General features: G+C 48.4%; 1 protein-coding gene across 1 annotated transcript; it reads right to left on the reverse strand.

Moving 5' to 3' along the window:
- Positions 1-1718: 1718 nt before the first annotated feature.
- Positions 1719-19908, reverse strand: Tmem130 (transmembrane protein 130). Its single transcript, XM_005079924.4, has 9 exons — positions 19890-19908; positions 19604-19724; positions 13156-13461; positions 10063-10222; positions 8684-8850; positions 6934-7018; positions 6184-6386; positions 3503-3615; positions 1719-3231 (listed from the first exon to the last, which is right to left on the reverse strand). The coding sequence occupies exons 2-9, from the start codon at positions 19692-19694 to the stop codon at positions 3082-3084; spliced, it is 1275 nt and encodes a 424-aa protein (XP_005079981.1). The 5' UTR covers positions 19695-19724; positions 19890-19908; the 3' UTR covers positions 1719-3081.
- Positions 19909-20063: the final 155 nt, after the last annotated feature.

A 20063-nucleotide genomic window follows, 5' to 3' on the forward strand; every position in this document is an offset into this window, starting at 1 on the left:
CCTCAACACGGCTCTCTGCCGCTGTGTGCAAGAGCGTTATTCCACAGCAGTCCTGCTATGTCCCTGCCTTATTTTTCTGAGACAGGCCTGTCACTGAACCTGGCTGGCAGCCATCTCCCTGTTTCCACCCCCACAGTACTTGGGTTATAGGTGCGTTGTGTGCAGCCAGGCCTGTACCGTTACAAGGGTGCTAGAGATCCCAAACGGGTCTGTCCTGGAAGGGGCTGAATGATCTAGAAGCAGATTGCCACTCGCCTATGGGAATGGGAGTGTGAGCATGCTTGCATGTGTAGCGTTTTGCTAGGTCTTCAGGCAGGTGATGCAGCTGTGGGGGTGCCTTGGGAGTCTGTGCCCCCTCTTGCCTCTTGGACTTGGACAAGGCCAGGCAAAGGAAACAGACAGATAGGACATGTGACCTAGTGGGCACTGCCACCTGCTGGAAACATTGGGAACTGTAGGAAGACAGCCTATGAGGTCTGGCACCTTCTCTCCTGGATCCTCTGCCCCCTCACCCCATCCCCATCCCCAGCAGAAAATAGTGTCCTCCACCATACCCTACAGACCCAGGGGCCTTTCTAAGTGACAGTTCAAAGAGCTGTTTTTCAAAAGCATAATAAAGTCATACTGCAAAGGAAAGCAATTATATTAAAAATTCTAGTAAGTTTCTCTGTACGAATAGGTATGTGCACGCTTGCCTATGTGAGTAAATGTGCACATATGTGTGGTTAAATGTTAGGCTAAAGGGCAACCTCAGGTCTCATTTCCAATAGCTCTCCACCTTGCGTTTCTTGAGACACCATTTCTCACTAACCTGGAGCTGCTGATTCGGCTAGGACAACCAGCCAATGAGAGTCCCAAGGACCTGTTTCCGCCTCCGCAGCACTAGGGTTACAAGCACAGGCCACCATGCTTGCTTGCCTGCTTGCTTGCTTTCTTGTTTACTTGCTTGCTGGCTTTCCTTCTTTCTCCCCCCTCCCTCTCTCTTTCTCTCTTTCTTTCGGTTTATGAGACAGGGTTTCTCTGTGGTGTAACAGCCTTAGCTGTCCTAGAACTCACTTTGTAGACCAGGCTGGCCTGGAACTCACAGCGATCCTCGTGCCTCTACCTCCCGAGTTCTGGGATTAAAGGCGTGCGCCACCACTGCCTGGCTACCGCTGTGCCTGTTTTTTGTTTTTGTTGTTGTGCTGTTTTATTTTTGTTTTTTAAACATGGCCCTGGGAATCAACTCAGGGTGTTAAGGAAAGCACTTTTCCCAGCTCAGCTCTCTCCTCAGGGCCTGTAATGGTTAATCTTCACTGTCCCTTTGATGGAATTTAGAAGTATCTAAGAAAGAGACCTTTGGGCAAGCCTGTGAGGGCATTCTCAGAGAGATTTAACAAGGAGAAAAGACCCTCTCTGAATGTGGACACAATTCCATGGATGCACGGAGTAAATTTTAAAAAGTAGCAGTGGCTTTGTTTACCCCATGTTCCTGCTGCCACGCCTTCCCTGCCATGACAGCTGTTTGCCTTGGCACACCACGAGCCAAAACAAAGCCCTCCTCAAGTCACCTTGGCCAGGTGTTCTAATGGCAACAAGGAATGGCACTAACACAGATAGGTCATTGCATTGAGGTCAGTCCTCGTCATCGCAAGATGCCTGAGAGATAGCTCGCTGCTTCCAGCATCACTTACAAAGCTTCACTGACACTCAGGGAACAAGAGTACTCTGTCACCAAGTGTGCTTGACGAAGCTTTTATTCAGGAATGATGGCAGGATGTCATGGGAATGAGGGGTACAAGAGACAACACTGTTTCAGCAGGATGTCCAAGGGTTAACCAACAGTTACAGTGACAGGGAGCGACTGTAAGTCTTGTCTGTCCTTATCCACCAGGTGCAGGCTGCCCTGGCACAGCTGGATGTGTGCGCTTGTGCCTATCCATCCAGCAGGTGCAGGTTGTCCTAGTGTGTCAGGCATGCAGGTAAGCCTGGATGCTTATATCTGTACCTACTTACCATCCTTAGTTCTTTCCTTTCTTTCTTTCTTCTTTCTTTTTATGAGACAGGGACTCCTATGTGGCTCTGGATGTCCTGGAACTCACTATGTAGACCAGGCTGACCTCAAATTCTGCTCAGAGATCCGCCTGCCTCTGCCTCCCCCGTGCTGGGATTAAAGGTGTGCACCACCACATCAGACTTTTACTTAAAATCTTTCAAGGTACCTTTTGCCTTCTGATTCTTCCTTCTGCTACCTTGAGAGCAACCGAATGGGTAAGGTATCTCACATACAAACACAGAGTGGGGGAGGGGGAGAGGAAAAGGAGGGAGAGGGAGAGGTACCAAGTCCTCACTAGCCCAACCTTTCTTTTTGCTCCAACTCTTTTTCCCAGTGGACCCCTTCTTACGGGTTTCCTCAGAAGAGGGTCAGTGTATAGAGCATTCTACACTCATTGGTGTTTATTCTGCCCACACCACTACCCAGCTCTCAGCAAGCAGGCAGGGGACAGAATGGCCTGGTAACGGAGCTGCAGAGAGACAAAGGACAGAGGGCCAGGCTCAGGCACTGCATTTGAGTTTTGGTTCAGACTCACCCCGGCAGCAAGCCTTGGAGACACCCAGCAGATGATGTGCCCTCACTTCCGTGTGTATCCTTCCTTGCCGTCAGCGTGCCCGTCTGAGTGTGTGCTACCTTTCACTATGCAGCCTTAACCATCTGTGACCTCCTTCCTAGTTCTCTCTGGTTCCAGCAGAGCTGCGCGTCACCAGGGAGCAACAGCCGTGCTAGCGTGAAAGCAACAAGGAAGAGGCAGCCAGGTCCACTTGGAAGAGTCTTAACAGAACACACTAAATATCAGAACCCTGCTCAGGAGAGGGGGGGAACAGGGGAAGGCGCAGAGCAGTGACTAGAGTTCACAGATGAGGGGATGACAGCTGGGAGGGGACACAAAGGACGCATGACAGCATCTGGACTGTACAGATCAGTGGCCGGGCTGGGCAAATGGCCACACCCATGTAAACCCCTCCTGCTCAGTAGCATATGCCACCCTGCCCGAAGCTCCCAATGGGTGATCAGTGAACACAGAGAGGTACAAGGTGGGGAGTTCACACGTTGTAAGTTTTCACAGGTTTGTAAAGGGGTGGCAGCAGCCCATGGTTCTCCCGGACGATTTCCAGGTACTCGGATGGTGAGTCCAGAAACAGGGAGCCACAGCACAACTGGCAGCAGCACTTGAGCCCAGTGACCTCCGGGCTCTTGTCAGACAAGGGGGAAAAGTCAAAGTCAGTCACTTATGGTGAATAAAACCCATGGGTCACTCACCGCCCCCAGGAACCTCCCCCACCAGCCCATTCAGTGGGCTTGAGAGCTTAGCAGAGAGGAGACGATCAGATGGGGTACCAGCTAGCTCGGCAAGTCTACCCGTGTCTCTTTGGTGCATCATCCCAAGCATCAGGGTTTAGCAGAACTCCCTCCAGGCACCATGCCCAGATCAGTGGTTTAGCCTCCATCCTCCGGAGCACCTACCTCCACTATGTCCTTCTGTTGAGTAGCACTCCGCACAGTCATGTACATGATGAAAACCAGCAGCACGGTGATCAGCGTGGCGCATGGGAAAGCAAAGACAAATGGCTGGAAGGCTGGGAGGGAGAGAGGAAGATTAGAGGACTGTATAGCTGGTGTCGAAATGCTGCTTCGAGGGCAAAGGCAGGTACTGCCACGCCTGATGGCCTGAGTTCCATGCCAGGCATGAACACGGTGGAAGAAGGAGATAACTGGCTCCTCAGGGCTGTCCCCTGTCCTCTACATGTGTGTCCTGACACACATGTACAAGCACACACAACAGCCGAGCAGTGGTGGCGCATGCCTTTAGTCCCAGCACTAAAGGAGGAGGCAGAGGCAGGTGGGTCTCTGAATCTGAGGCCAGCATGGTCTACAGAGTGAGTTCCAGGACAGCCGGGGCTACACAGAAAAACCCTGTCTCAGAAAACAACACAAAAAGAAAGAGAGAGAAAGAAAATAAGAAAGGAAGAAGCATACACAATAAGTAAATACATAAATGTTTTAAAGATATATTGGCTTTTGTGTGTGTGTGTGTGAATATATTATGTGTGCAGGTGTGTATGTGTGCACGGATGTGTATACACGTGGAAATCAGGACAACCTCAAATGTTGCTCCTCGGGTTCCTTTGGCTTTTTGTTTGAAACAGGATCAAGACCTTCCCCAGGCTGGCCACCTCCAGGGTTTCATTGGTCCAGCTTTTTAATGGATTCTGGGGACTGAGCTCTGATCCCATGTTTGCAAGGCAAGCACTTTCCTGACTGAGCCCAAAAGTCTGGCTCTAAAGAAGGCAAACACAGGCAAACCCCATCGGAGAAATTCTTCTCCTATGTACATGTATTCTAACTAGACAAATTCCATAGGAAAATCCAGGACTTAATAAAAATGGGCTGGGGAGATGGCTCAGTGATTGACCACTTGCTGCACAAGTATGGGGATTAGACTTCAAATCCCCAGAACCCACATAAATCCCAGGAGGGCACAGTGGCTTACCTGTAGCTCCAGCCATGGAAGGTAGGGAACGAGCACCAGAGCCAACAGGTACAGACTAATATGGCCATATTAGCAAGCTCTGGGTTTGATTGGGAGACCCTACCTCATTGATTAAGATGGAAGAGTGTTCAAGAAAATTCTTTTAGATATTTTAGATATTTTATTAATATTTAATTGTATGTATGCATGTTAGTGCAGTGCCCATAGAAGCCAGAAGAGAGTATTGGATCCCCCTGGACCTGGAATTACAGAGGCTGTGAGTTTCCCCGTGTGGCTGCTAGGAACCTAACTCCGGTCCTCAGCAGGAGCAGTGTGCACTTTTAACCCCTGAGCGGCCACTTTGGCTGGAGGATGATTCTTTTTATTTCTGTATGTGTGTGGTTGGTTTTGCCTGTATGTGCACGTATGTCTGGTGTCTGTGGAGGTCAGAAGAGGGCATTGGATCCCCTGGAACTGGAGTTACAGATGGTTGTGAGCCTGCCTCTGCCTCCCAAACACTGAAATTGTAGGCATGCACCATCACACTCAGTGTCTACCTTATTTTTAAAGATAAGGTCTCTTAACTGAACTCAGAGCTTGCCAGGGAGCTCTAGGAACCTTCCTGTCTCTATATCCCTGCCCCTAGTACTGGGGTTACAGACACAGGTTGCTGCATCCTGCTTTTATGGGTCCTGGGGATCAGAACTTGGCTCGAGCTTGCACAGCAAGCATTTTACGCACTGAGCCATCTCCCCAACCCTGGACTAGTATCTTCTCTATGGAATTCGTGGGGTTCTGGACACTAACCAGAGCATGTTGGAGCCAGCAGAGCCCAAGGGCCCCCAATGAGACCCATGAGGTCATCCAGGGCCTGGACTGGGGTAGTGTTCTCGGGGTTCAGAAAGAGACCAGAGAATAAAGGGAGCAGTAACGATGATGGCAATGAGGGAGTGGGAGTACATGGGAGCATGTGGGAGCTGACTTCATTGTTACCGCTTAATGATGTTGATGCTCACGGAGGTGTTGGTGGCGCTGATGGGGGCTGTGTTACTAGGTTGGCAGGATTTGGTGGTGCTGCGGTGGGTAGAGTATGATGAATAATATTTAGTGGGTGTTGAAGTTGGTAGAGTGCTAGGGATGGTATGATGGGAGTTGGTGGTGGCACTGGTGTTGGTAGAGAGTTGGTGGTGGTACTAATGGAGTTTGGTGGTGAATTAGAGGCCAGTGGAGTGGGGTGGCATTGGCAGAGTGTCAGGGATGATTCTGCTGGTGTTTGGTGTTGGTGTAGAAGTTAACAGAATGCCAGAGATAGTGTTGGTAGATTTGGTGGTGGGGCTGAGGTGATGGAGTGCCATTGATGGTATTGGTGGAGTTTGTTGTTGGTACTAAAGTTGGCAGGGTGTTCAGGATAACAATGGTGGAGTTTCCAGTTGGTGCTGAGATTGGTAGTATTGATTGTCAGTGGAGTCTGGTGATGATGTTGTTGACAGAGTGGGGGGGGGGTTAGCATTTGGTCACTGAAATGTGGGCTGTTTCTTTACCCAAGAGAACTACTCATGACCTCAGTGCTGGTGGAGTCAGTTCTTGATGACATGGGTAGGTTCAGCTACCGAGGTGGTGGCAGGGTTTCGATGCCTGTTAATGGCACTGCAGCAGACGGCAAGGTGTCACTTACTGGAGGGCCACACCTGAATCCTATGATACTGATGAGCCCTGCTGATGGCATTCTCAGCACGGAAGATGAAGCAGTAGTCGCCAGGGTCCTGGAAGACGTGGGTCACGTTAAAAGATGTGGTGGTCACCAACACAGGGTGGCACTCTCTGTCCTCCACATGGAGACATTCCGGCTTGAGGCCCCAGCACACCTGCAGAGGTGGGCTACAGAACAGCAGAAACACATTTTCAGAAGTGACTTAAGGAGCAGGAGCCTGACCAAGCCCAGGGATGGCGAATAGGGCAGAGACTTCAGAGTCCTCTCCATACAGGATTCCAAGCTGTCCTGGTCCATGTAATGGTTCATCTTTAATCAGACTTAGAATCACCATGGAAACAAACCTCTGGGCATGTCTGTGATGGGGTTTCGAGGTTAGGTTAATTAAGGTGGGAAGACCCACCCTGAATGCGGTGGTACCATTCAATGGGTTACAGTCCAGGATTAAATAAAAAGGGGAAAGCAGGCCGAGCACCAACATTTATCACTCTCTGGTTCCTAACTGTGGATGTCACATGACCAGCTGTCCAAAGATCCCTCTGCTATGATGCCTCCCCACCACAAATTGTGAGCTCAAACAAACTCTGCCTTCCTTAGGTTGCTTTCATCGGTATTTTGTCATAGCAAAGAAAAATTAACTAATGTATCTCAACATCAAACATTCCAGATTCTAGGCCACAGAACACCCATACAGCACTCCAGGGGTTCACTCACCTCCCGAGGAAGTTCAAGGTCATAGTCAACTTTTGGAATGTCTGCAGGAGGGTGGGCCCCGAAATCTGGATGCCTTGAAGGGCCTCTGTAAGGAAGGAGGAACCCATCAGGCCCGGCGGCTGAGGACTAACACAAGTTGCACAGACCTTTAGGTTGCATGGTCACCTCTATGTCCTTGCCTCTCACCCATTCTCTTACCCACTGTCACTAAGCCATTGATTATGCAGAAGAAAAGTGCCAGCCATTGTCAGAGGCAGGGAAATCCTCCCAAGGGCTGGAGAGACTGCTCATTGATGTCCTAGTTAGTTAACTCTGTCAACTTGGTGCAGCCTAGAGTCACCTGAGGAGGGAGTCTCCGTTGAGGGCTGGTCCAGGTCAGATTAGCCTGTGGACATCTCTGTGATGGATTGCAGGAGGACTCAGTCCACTGTGGGCAGCACCACTGACTAGGCAGGGGTCCTGGGCTGTATAAAAAAGCCAGCGGAGCCTGAGCTGGTGATGAGCTGCCATGCAGCAGTCCTCCACAGTTTCTGCTGTACTTCTTGACATGAGTTCCTTTGTTGGAGGTAACGTTGTGTGGAATGGGAAGCAGGTGGCCTTCAGGCTCCTGCCTTGAGTTCTTCTCCTGACTCCCCTCAGTGATAGACTGAGACCTGGAGTGTAAGCCAAACAAACCTTTTCCTCCCCTGAGTTGCTTTTAGTCAGAGTGGGGCTTTTTGTTGTCGTTGTTGTTTCTTTTGTTTGTTTTTCTGAGACAGGGTTTCTCTGTGTAGGCCTGGCTGTCCTGGAACTCACTCTGGAGACCAGGCTGGGCTGGAACTCAGAGATCCACTGCCTCTGCCTCCTGAGTGCTGAGAGTTAAGGTGTGTGCCACCACCACCTGGCATGTCAGAGTGTTACATCACAGCAACAGAGACCAAAATAGAACAATGGGTAAAGTGTAGAACTGAATTCCACCCTCAGCACCTGAAAAAAATGTTGGGCACAGTGACACCTTCTTGACATCCCAGAGCTGGGGCGGTGAAGATGTGTGGATCTCTGGGAGTCACTTGCTAGCCAGACTAACCTACTAGGTGAGCTCCAGGCCAGTGAGAAAAGCTTGCATCAAAAGAAGGTTGTTGAGGCAGGAGTGGTGGCGCACTCCTTTTACCCTAGTACTTGAAGGCAGAGTTAGGCTGATCTCTGTGTGCTCCAGGCCAGCTAGGACCACACAGTCAAAAATAATTAATTAATTTTAAAAAGGATTGACATTTGAAAACTCAAGGTTTTCCTCTGACCTCCACATGCAAATCCACCTACACACACACTAAGCATGAACTCAGGTGCACATGTATGTCATGCACAAACCCTTACCCCCACATATACACACATACAAAAAAAATCTCTCAAAACTGTTCAATGCCAGGTAGCAAGACTGACATTTGCCTCCCTCCATAGCCAGCTTTGATCTGAAACTGAAATGACTGGAGAACAAGGAGCATCAAGGACCAGCTAGCTCCCTTGTGGTAGGTGTCTGGTCAAACTCAGGCTCTGGGAGCAGGATGGCCTGGTCTCAAATGCCATCCCTGCAATAGAATGACTGTGTGACTCTGTCTGTGGCCTTGAGTAGCCTCTCTTGAGCAGACATTAACAGAGGAGATGGCTCCAGGAATATTCTTTCAAGCGCAGCCTGATGTGGGCCCGGAATCACATACATCTGGAAGGACTGTTGTCTGGGGCTCGGGTATAGCCAACCTGGAGGGAAACCTACCCCGGAGCCTTAAGGACGCTGAGAAGTCGCCGCTCTTCTGCACGATGCCCTTCGTGGCATCCGGCTTTTTCTGCTCCCATTCTGCCACCACCCTGACATTCACCTTGAAGGTTCCAACACTTGAATAGTTGTAATAGGCCACAGGGTTGTCAGTGAACAGCAAGGTCCTATACGATGACAAGGAGAATGGACATGGACATGACTTCTTCCCCTTCCAGGAATTCAGAAGAGAATCCAGCAAGGCATCATGGGAACACCTGTACTTACAGCATTTGAGAGGCTGAGGTATGATATTAAAACTCAAGGCCAGCCTGGGCTACACAGACAAGCTTTGTCTCAAAACTCAAAACAAACAAAAACCCATAGCTTTTAAATTTGAGTTTGTTGGTTCTAGCTTTCTACACTTTGGTTTGTTTGTTTTTATCTTTTGAAGTGGAGTCTTATGAGCCCAGACTAACCTTGGACATGCTCTGTAGCCCAGGCTGGCGTTCATGTCCTGATCCTCCTGCCCACACCTCCCGAGTGCTGGAATTAAAGGCCTGTGCCACCATACCAGGCTCTCAGTCTTTCTTAGAGCTGAAAAGATCTCTCATTGGTTAAGACCATGCATTTGCAAAGGACCTGAGTTCAGTTGGTTCCTTGCTGGACAGCTCAAAACCCCAGTTGGTTCCTTGTTGGACTGCTCACAACCCTGGGGGATCTGTCACCCTCCTGTGGCCTCCATGGGGACCTGACACTCATATGCACATATCCATACACAGTCATGACCACATATTCATATGATTAAGAAAAATAAAAACAAAGCTTAAAAAAACGAGAACAACTAAAACTACAAATATGAGGTTGATAGGATGGCTCAGTGGGCCAAGGTACTTGCTACCAAGTCTAATGACCTGAGTTTGATTGATCCCGGGGATTCATGCTGTGGAAAGAGAAAACGAACACCCCCAAGCTGTCCTCTGAACTTCACACACAGAGACAAAGAGAGGGAAATATTTCTGCATAGTTCTGGCTGTCCTGGAATTCTCTTTGTAGACCAGACTGGCCTCGAACTTACAGATAGCCACCTGCCTCTGCCTCTGCCTCTGCCTCTGCCTCTGCCTCTGCCTCTGCCTCTGCCTCTGCCTCTGCCTCTGCCTCTGCCTCTGCCTCTGCCTCTGCCTCTGCCTCCTGAGTGCTGGGACTGAAGCTGTATGCCACCACTGCCTGATAGGAAATATTTTTAAAAAGAGTAAACAACTGATCTTGGTGGCCCACATCTTTAATCCTAGAGAGGCAGAAGCAGGTGTATCTCTGCATTTGAGACCACCCTGGTCTGTATAATGAGTTCCAGAGCAACCAAGGGTACATAGTGAGACCCTGGGAGGGGACATGCATACCCGTCTCCGAAGTCCCATCGGTAGAAGAAGGAAGCAGACTTGAAGAAGTCACTGGGGTCATGGAGGAGAAAGGAGAATCTAAGGCTTCTCTTGGTGATGTAGGAGTTTGGCCAAGACACGGAGGAGTTTTGAGTAATCACTAGGTTTCCCACAAGAGACTCTGAGAAAGACAAAGGATCAAGAGTTAAAAACCATCCTTGGCTACACAGTGAATTGGAGGTCACCCTGGGCTACATGAGGTCCTGTCTCAAAATAAATTTGCATCAGAACTGAACACATGTAGACTATCTTTGCTGTTGTTAATATCCTCTAAGAAATATAGCATAACAACTATTTACATAGTGTTTACATTGTATCAGACACCGTGCGGCATCCGGAGTTTAAAGGATGTAGGAGGGGCTGGGAATGTGGCTCAGAAGTGAGGCGCTTGCCTAACAACAGGAGGCTATGAGTTCCATCCCCAACACCAGAAGCATAGTGGGGGATAGAGCTGGAGAAATGGCTCAGTGGATAAAAGCACTTGGTGCTCTGTTATGACGACCAGAGTTCAGATCCCAGCATCTACAATGGATTCACAGGTTATCTGTAGCTGGAGCTTTGAGGTATCTGGTGCCTTCTTCTGGCCTCTGTGGCAACTGCATGCATTTACATTAGCAGATTTTATACAATTTTATGCAATTCTATACTTGTATTACTTTCTATACTTGTATTACTTTCTATATACTTTTACAAACATGGGTGTTTTCACTCAGAACATTATAGACTCACTGGAAAGGTCATGATTAATGATTATATAAGTTGGGGCTATTGAGATGCCATCTCAATAGGTAAAGGCACCTACCATCAAGTCTAAAGGTCTGAGTTCAATCCCCAGGTCCCACAGAGGAGAAAGAGAAAATCAACTCCTGCAAGTTGTCCTCTGACTTCCATATAGACACCATAGCACAGGTACCCACATACCTGCACACCCTCACTAAATTAATAGGTGTAAGTACAGAATTTTTTCAAATAGTTACATACATTAGTTGTGTGTCATAGCACATGCCTTAGTACTGGGGAGGCTGAGACAGGAGGATCTTCTTGAGTTCAAAACCAGCTTGAGATCTCTAGCAAGACCTTTTCCCTCCCCCAACTCCTGAAAAAGGCACACAAATTACTTCAGCGTCTTCAGTCAGTCCCCTAAGGTTTGTGGGTTTTACTTGTTTAAATCTTTGTTCCATTACTGTCATCTTGTACATAAAGCATTGCCTAAATGAAGGCTCATTTCCTGAAGGCAAATTCATTTGGACTGTGAGCCCCAGGTGGGTGCTGGGAGCTAGGCTCTGACCTCTACCAGAGCAGCCAGTCCTCGTAACTGCCCAACTATTCCTAGTCCCTGATTCTTTATTTTATTCTTTAAATTGTTTTATGTGTATGAGTGTGTGTGCCTAGTGCTTTAGGAGGTCAGGAAAGGGCATTGGATCGCCTTGGGCTAGAGTGTCCATGCTGGAAATTGAATCAGAGTTGTCTTCAAGAGGAACAAATGTCTTTAACCACTAAGCCTTTTTTTATTTTTCAAGACAGGGTTTCTCTGTGTAGCCCCAGCTGTCCTGGAACTCACAGCTGACTGGCCTCCAAGTCACAGAGATCCGCCTGCCTCTGCCTCCCGAGTACTATGATTAAAGGTGTGCGCCACCACCCGGCCAGTCCTTTTTTGTTTTCAACAAACTTTTAATTACATTTATTTACCTATTTATTCAGTGTGTGTGTGTGGGATGGGTGGGTGTGTGCATGTTTGTGTCTGTCTGTCTGTGTGTGCATCTGTGCCATGACATGGATGTCGAGGGCAGAGGGTAACTTGCAAGAGTGGGTTCTCTCTTTCCACTATGTAAGTCCTGGGGATCCAACTCAGGTCCTTAGGCTTTGCAGCAAACACCTTTACCTGCTGAAACATCTTGCTGGCCCTATTTTCTGATTCTTTTTAACTTAATGAACACATGCTTAATTGCATTGGTTTGATCAGTGCTGATTATCAAGGCTGGGTATTTTTCTCTGCACCAAGATTGTGGTAGCAGGGGAGATGGCTCAGTCAATGAAATACTTGCTTTGAAAGTTTGAGAACCTTAATTTGATCCCCAAAACCCACATTTAAAAGGTCTGGTTTGGTGGCACACGCCTTTAATCCCAGCACTTGGGAGGCAGAGGCAGGCGGATCTCTGTGAGTTCAAGGCCAGCCTGGTCTACAGAGTGAGTTCCAGGATAGCCTCCAAAGCAATACAGAGAAACCTTGTCTCTAAAAACCAAAAAAAAAAAAAAAAAGCTGGCATGGTGGTGGATTATATTTGTAATCCTGCTGTGCAGAATATTTGTTTAACTATGTAAAGATATGTTGCATTTGTTTAATTATTTAAAGATGTATTTCTGTTTTACCTTGCCTACCTAACTTGTCTAGTAAAAAGCTGAACAGCAAGTATCGAGGGAGATGGAATAGGTGGGACTTTCTGGCAGGGGAGAGTAAGTAGGAGGAGAAATTTAGGCTTGAGGAAAAAAAGGAGACAACACACGAGACACCAGGGGCCAACCAGCCAGTCATGGAAGAAGCAGGAAAACAGGGCACACAGAATGAAAGAAAGGTAAAAAGCCCCAAGGCAAATGTAGAAGAATGGAAACAGTTAAATTAAGTTAAAAGAGCTAGTGGGACAAGCCTAAGCTAAGGCAAGCATTCATAATTAATAATAAGTGTCTTTACTTGGGAAATGGATGTCAGTCCAAAGAAAATGCCAATTACATAATCCCAGTGCTGCCAGCCTGTCTAATTTATGAGCTGGATAATGAGATTCTTCCTAAAAAAGAAAAGGGGGTGTGGTGGATGCAGCCTGAAGAACAATGCCAGAGGTGCTCTCTCTCTCTCTCTCTCTCTCTCTCTCTCTCTCTCTCTCTCTCTCTCTCACACACACACACACACACACACACACACACGCACGCAGGCACGCACATATACAAACACACATGCACAAGACTTGAAAGCAGGTCTGGTGGTATAGCTCAGTGGTGAAGCGCTTGCACGCCATGGAAGAGTTTGAAAGCAAACAGGTAAACATGAAAGGTTCTCACCTTTGATGGGGAGGATCAGTGCACTCCTGGCTAATGGCTTGCACATCCAGCAGTCAACAGCAGTGACCCAGACAGTGACTGGGAAGTCCCCAGGCACATTGCCCACCACATGGATGGTCGAGGTTAGATTCTTCTCAGTCTTGGCAGTGAGTACCAGTGGTGTGTGGAACCAGTGGAAACGGTAGAGGTGGGTGTCTGCAGGCAGGGACAGGCTGCCATTGTCCTTGACCGCTAGGCTGGCTGAGATGGTCACTTCTGTGCCAATGGTAGCAGGACCATCAGTAGTAAGACTAAGGTTATAGAGACCTAGGAGACATATGCAGGCCAGGTTTCAGAAAGGCCTTCAGCTGCTATTCCAATCATCAACGATAACAGTGGGGACAGCGAGGAGACTTGTCACACCAAATCTGACGATATGAATTTAATTCCCAGGTCAAAGAAGAAAGCCACCTCCCCCAAGTCTTCCTCTGCCCCCCCATAAATGTAGCATTACAGAATGTCCCTGTTTATTTACAGGGGATCCTTACCAAGACCCAAACTTGATGTCTGAAATCAGATCAAAGACAGCACCAAAGTCAATATATGCTGTTTTCTTCCTTGTTTGTTCATTCACTCATTCATACATACAATCATAGTGAACTTTAAATCAGGCACAATAGGAGATATACAATAGTAACTAATAATAAAATGGAACTAAGATTGTTGGGTATGCCAGTAATCCCAGCACCAGGAGGATTGAATGTTTGAGCCTACCCCGAGCTACGTAATGTCTGTGTTCAAGGTCAGTTTGGGCTATATAGTGAGACTCCAGCTAAAGAAACAGAACAGAGCGGGGCAGTGGTGGTGCATGCCTTTCATCCCATTGATGACTCAGGAGGCAGAGGCAGACCTACATAGTCCAGACTGGTGTTGAACTTGGGCCAATCTTCCTGCTCCCCCTCTAGAGTGCTCCGATTACAAGCACATGCATATTCCCTTTCTAGTCTGTCTGCTGTAACCACATGTAACTAAGTGTAAATTAACCTATTGTGGCTGCTTACATATACTTAAACTAAGCATTGTGTTTCTCAGCCACTGCACCACACCCCACATGTTTAACAACAATGTAGCTAGTGGTCAATCTTCGCAGGCACACAAAGTATCTGTTTGCTCAGGGCTCCATTTCCCGTAGGTGGTTGGGTCCCTCTGAAGTTTTGCTCTCTCCACTTCTTGTTAAGGTAAAAAGAGCCAGCTGGGGTCAAGTCAGGAGCCCTGTATATAGCTCAGCAGGTAGAGTGCTTGGCTAGAGTGAATGAAGCTCTGGGTTCCAGCTCTCCCATTCCATGAATGATGCTGACAAACTCCAATAGTCCTAGCACTCTGGAGATGGAAATAGGAAGTTCAGAAGTTCAAGGCCATACTCACTTACAGAATGAATTTGTAGCCAGCCTGTAAAGTCTGCTTTAAAAGATAAAAAAGTCAGCTGTCCCAAACACCAGTCACAGACCCCTGATTTTCTCTTTTCCCGGACACCCCTCCCTCCTCTACATCACCACTCTATCCCATTACCAGGGGTCTCACATGCAGTCATCGGCCTTTCTGCTCCTGGCCCAGATCTGTGTCCTACCTCTCCTTGTCCCAACAAGCTTCTACCATTCGATCTAATGTAATCTTGGAACTTTCTTTTGGGGGTCTAGATTCACATCTGGAAAACTTCCACCTGGCAGCCAGCCACTTTAATTAACTCTTGCAGTTCCAGGAGGCCCACAGTGGCTTATACCTTTAATCCCAGCACTCAGGAGGCTGAGACAAGTGGATCTCTGTGAGTTCAAGGCCAGCCTGGTCTACATAGTGAGTTCTAGACCAGCTAGGGCTAAAAAGTGAGACCCTGTCTAAAAAATAAAGCATTCCCAGTTCCCAGGATGCTTTGGTCCTTCTGACTTCAGGGCTTTTGTATATGCTAGATCAGAGGGCAATGGCACTTGTTGTCAAGCCTAAGAACCTGAGTTTGATCCCTGGGTATACAAACACTCTACTGAAAATTGAAAATAAATCAAACCCGGAAATAAAAAGAATTCCAGTCCTACCTTCTGTCCCACAGTAAGTTTTAGGAAGTTCTCCCATGCCCTGATCCCTCAGTGCTCTCCTGACAGGTTGGGCACACTACTGTCACTGACATACCACCATCCTGAACAAAAATTTCTTCATGTCTCCCAGTATACCTTGATTTCCTTGAGGATAAGGGTCAGCTGCTTCAGTATTGTACAAGCAAAAGTCTTAGCACGCAGTAAAGAGCTGGGGACATGGCTCTGTGGATAAGAGTGCTTGTTGAGGCATACCTGTCCCTAGACTGGGGTGGCAGGGACAGGAGGATTTCCAGGGCTTGTGAGCCCATCAATCTAAGGGAATCAGCAGGCTCCAGAGTCTGCTGTGATTGTTTAAATTTAACTAAAACTAAGAATTAGGTCTCAAAGTCACATTAGCGAAAAAGCCAAGTGTTTAATCACAACCATATGCTATTAGTGGCTAGTGCGAGGCAGTGCCAGAGGTGGACAGCATCTGAGGAAGGCATCCCAGGTCACCTCTCACCTCCACATACAGGAGCATGCACGTGAATGCACGTGCACCATTGTGTATACCCATGCACACACATGCTCGTGCATGTGCACACATGTGCACACACACACACACATTGTATGGTAAGTGTTCAGTGGTACTTCTGAGCCATGTGTATAGCTGGAAAGGGAGATGTGGCACAGGGTTGAGGCCACCTGGCACTGTCGCAGAAGACTGTTCACCTGCGGGTTACTGGCTGAGCACCTCCTGTGTGCCCCACTCCCACAGGTGCTGGGGTTACCTAGCATGGACATGTTCCTCCTCAGAGTGAGTTCACAAGATACCTGTCGGAGTCTTCAGGAGAACCAGGAGAGGCGTTCATCTGCCAATGTGCCCCTGTTTACCTCACAACATTCCCAGTCCCGACTGGGGACTTTGGCTTCAGTCTTTTCTATTGCTATGCCCCCATCTTCCTATTATGAATCCCTTTTCTTCAAATCCATTTGTTGAGTTATAAAGCTGTTTGAGTCAAGATGCTAAAGGCATGGGCCACAACTACTATCCAAGATACCACAGGCTTGAAGGTTCTAAGGCCAGCCTAGGCTACATAAGATCCAACTGGAAAAATATGTTTAGTGTGTGTGTGTGTGTGTGTGTGTGTGTGTGTGTGTGTGTGTGTGTGTGTGTGTGTGAAGGTTAATATGGCCAACATTGTGGGATTTAGTTTAGTTTTGAGACAGGATCTCTCTATGGAATCCTGGCTGTACTGGAACTCTCTATGTAGACCAGTCTGGCTTCAAACTCATAGACTATATATGAAATGAGACCAGCTGCCATGGCCCCTGCTGCCATAAATTCCCTGACATAATAGACTCTTTTTGAACACTTACTTATTCATCTTTGGGGGGGGGGCACATGTGTGTGCATGCATTCGAGTATGTCTGTGCGCTCTCAAACATACGTGTGCATGTGTGCATAACAATGGCCATGTAGCAGAGGTCAGTTTTCTCCATCTAATATATGGGTTCCAGGAATCAAATTCAGGTCTTCAGTGTTGGCAGCAAGCACCTTTACCACCCTCTGAGGCATCTGTACAACCCCATTTCCAGCTATATTGTCATACCACCCAGGCAAGTACATAATACAAAAGGAAAGAGCTACTTTTGCTAGTCCCCGGGGCTATTTGTCCTCCCTCTAGTTGGCAGGCAGCATGTCCCTTTCCTCAAGGGCTCTTACCTGTCTCCCCACCACCACCACCACCACCCAGCCCCTCCTTCCTCCCACTCAAGTGGAGGAGGAACAAGGACCAGAGTGAGGCTCTAAGGTGGCAGGCATACTAAGCTGCATGTTAATTGTCATCCTGCATCTGCAGGGAGATCGGGCTGACGCAGATAGGTTGCCATGGAAATGGAATCAGGGGGCAGCTGGCTGGAGCTGAGAAGAAGGAGGACCCACTGACGTTGTTGCAAATGGTTGCTCAGCTCATAGGAACTCCCACTAGCCCTGCCTGGAGGAGACCACAATGGTCTTTTAAAAAAAAGAAGCTGGGCTAGAGAGATGGCTCAGTAGTTAAGATCCTGGGGATCCAATGCCCTCTTCTCGTCTCTACAGACATTGAAACACATGTGCACACACATAAAGATAAATTTAAACACTAAAAGTTAAAAAGAGATTAAAATTGGAAGCTGCACCAGGCATGGTGGTGCAGCGTGTCTCCTCTGCGCTTGAGAGGCAGAGGGATGCAGATCTCTATTAGTGCAAGGCTCGATTGGTCCTCATAAATTAATTCCAGGCTAGTTGGGGCTATATAATGAGACCCTGTTTCAAAACAGAACAAAATACCACCAACAATAAAAACACCCAAATAACAACAAATTGGAAGCTGATGCCCAGATCATAAAGTGACCACCTAACACCCAGGATGCCTCAGATCTGTCCCCAGTACCTCGTCATACTGAGTATGGTGGCACACACCTACAATCCCCAAGACTCTGGAGGCAGAAGCAGGAGGCTTAGAAGTTCAAGGTTATCTTTGGCTGTATCAGTTTGAGACCAGCCTCCCAGGTCACATGAGAGCCTGGACCCTTTTCACTGGGTCACGGTGACCTCCTTCTTCCTCTGGACTTTTGGGAAGTGCCCACAGTATCCAGGCTAAAGTGGACAGTGAAGACCTTTGCCAAGTGTGACTGAAGGAACCAGGCTCAGTGCAACCCCTGTGACTCTGCTCATCCAAATTCATCTTTTAGGTTTGGGAGCCCTGGTGAATATGGAGCCTAGGAATACAGGGAACAGCCAGCCACCAAGGCAAGGACTTGGGGGCACCCTGAAGTACACTCAAGTGACATTGAACTAAATAAGTGATAAAACAGAAAGAATGGGCAACATCCTCAAAAGTAAGATGACACCAGCCCCAGTTTCCTACAAGGTTTCCAGGGCTTCAATGTCTTCCCATGATACATGTGAGGCCTGGAACATTCTAGAAAATGACTATTGTGGCCTTTAAACACACAGCACATGTAGGCAGCCAAAAATGCTTGTCAAACATACCTGTGATGGTCTAAATAACACAAAAATGCACCTACCTCTGCCTCCCAAGTGCTGGAATTAAAGAGGTGAAATCAGGAGGTCAGGAGTTCTAAGCCAGCCTAGGCTACATAAGATCCAACTGGAAAAAATATGTTTTGTGTGTGTGTGTGTGTGTGTGTGTGTGTGTGTGTGTGTGTGAATAGAGTGGTGACTCATGCCAGCACTGGGTAAGGGGAAGCATGAGGGTGAAAGTTAGAAGCCAGCCTGAGCAATTCATGAAAACCTCATCTCAAAATAAAAATTGCCTAATATGATGCCACATGCCTTAATCCCAGCATTGGGGAGCCTATGGTAGGAAGATATCTGAATTTGAGACCAGGCTGGGTACAGAGTGAGTTCCAGAAGATCCAGGGCTATACAGAAAAACCCTGCCTTGAGATGGATGGATGGATGGATGGATGGATGGATGGATGACAGACAGACGGATGGACAAACGGATGGACAGGTAGATATTTAGTTGTATATTTCTTGTAATTTAAATCACATAACTTCTAGACACATATAACCCAATGGATCAGGGTGTCCATTTCTAGATGAATTCTGTGTTGAATTTCGAGGAGTTGGGGAGGGTGTAGGTGATTTTATACATACAAAATCCTCTGATGCATGCCAAAAAAACGCAGGTTGGCTTTGCCATTCGCCCAGATCTACACCAGGTCCCCTCTTCCCCCCACCTCTCTTTCAATGGGCGGATGTGCTGTGAAGAATGATGTGGGCCTTTTGTTTGTTTGGTTTTTTTCCTCCAGCTGCTCACAACCCACCGGTCTCTGACAATACTCGAATCTGGGTCGTTTATTACTCCTAAAATGGGGTAGGAAGGTTGATATTGGTCCTTTCATCACGGAGAGATGCATCCTGGTGAGCCTGGGGAAGAATCTGTGGGTTCAAGGTTCCATTTTTAAAAAATCATTCCCAGGGAGGAAATGGCAGACTGGCCTCCTCGGCTGTAGACTAGTACCTGCGCCGCCCCTAAGCCAACGCAATCACGGTGGAAATCTCTAGAAAAAGGCGACATCTTAAAACAAAAGCGCTGCCCCATGCAGGCAAAGGGGGGCGGTTCTCCCTGGGGGTGGCTGAGGCGCGATGACCTCTACCAGCCCACCCGGGGTTCCCTGCATGCATCCATGCTCCCCGTCCCTCCCCCTAGTGAGTACCAGTCCCAAGCATCGGGATGGATGTGCTTCCCAGAGCAGAGTGCTGCAGACAGGCATCGAGGGGAAGCAGGAAGACACCCCTAGTGCTGGGTGACTGCTGGGCAGAGGGGTGCCCAGCAGGGGTAGGACACACCTCGGTTGCTCTGGACAGCTCCAGGCAGGATCTGGCTTACCTGCCGCCGCCCTCGCCGGACCCAAGAGCAGGAGGCAGGCGATCCAGAAGACGAGGCCGAGGTTGGACCAGACATCGTTGGCCTTGGCCATGGTGCAGCGTGGGTACCGAGGGGCTCCGGGCTGATGCACAAGGAGCAGGGCTGGAGCTCCGCAGTGGCGGCTCCGTATGGCTGTGCGTGGAGACGCAGCGCCTCCCGGTCCCCGCCTGCATCCACCTCCGCCCACTCAGCCCGCCCCGGAGCCCTAGAGTCCCTCCCCTCAAGGGATCACAGAGGCCATCCTTACTTCACCAGGTGCGCATGCTCTCTTCCTGCATCGTGTTTCAGTAGGGTCCAGAGCCATCTTTCCAGCCCGAGACAGGGTCTCTTTACTGAACCTTTAGCTCACCAAGTTGGTTAGACCGACTATCAAGGAGAACCTGGAGCCTGCCTATCTCCATTCCTCTCAGCGCTGGGCTAC

The sequence above is a fragment of the Mesocricetus auratus genome, unplaced genomic scaffold, assembly GCF_017639785.1.
Source record: "Mesocricetus auratus isolate SY011 unplaced genomic scaffold, BCM_Maur_2.0 Super-Scaffold_100008, whole genome shotgun sequence".
Taxonomy (NCBI): domain Eukaryota; kingdom Metazoa; phylum Chordata; class Mammalia; order Rodentia; family Cricetidae; genus Mesocricetus; species Mesocricetus auratus.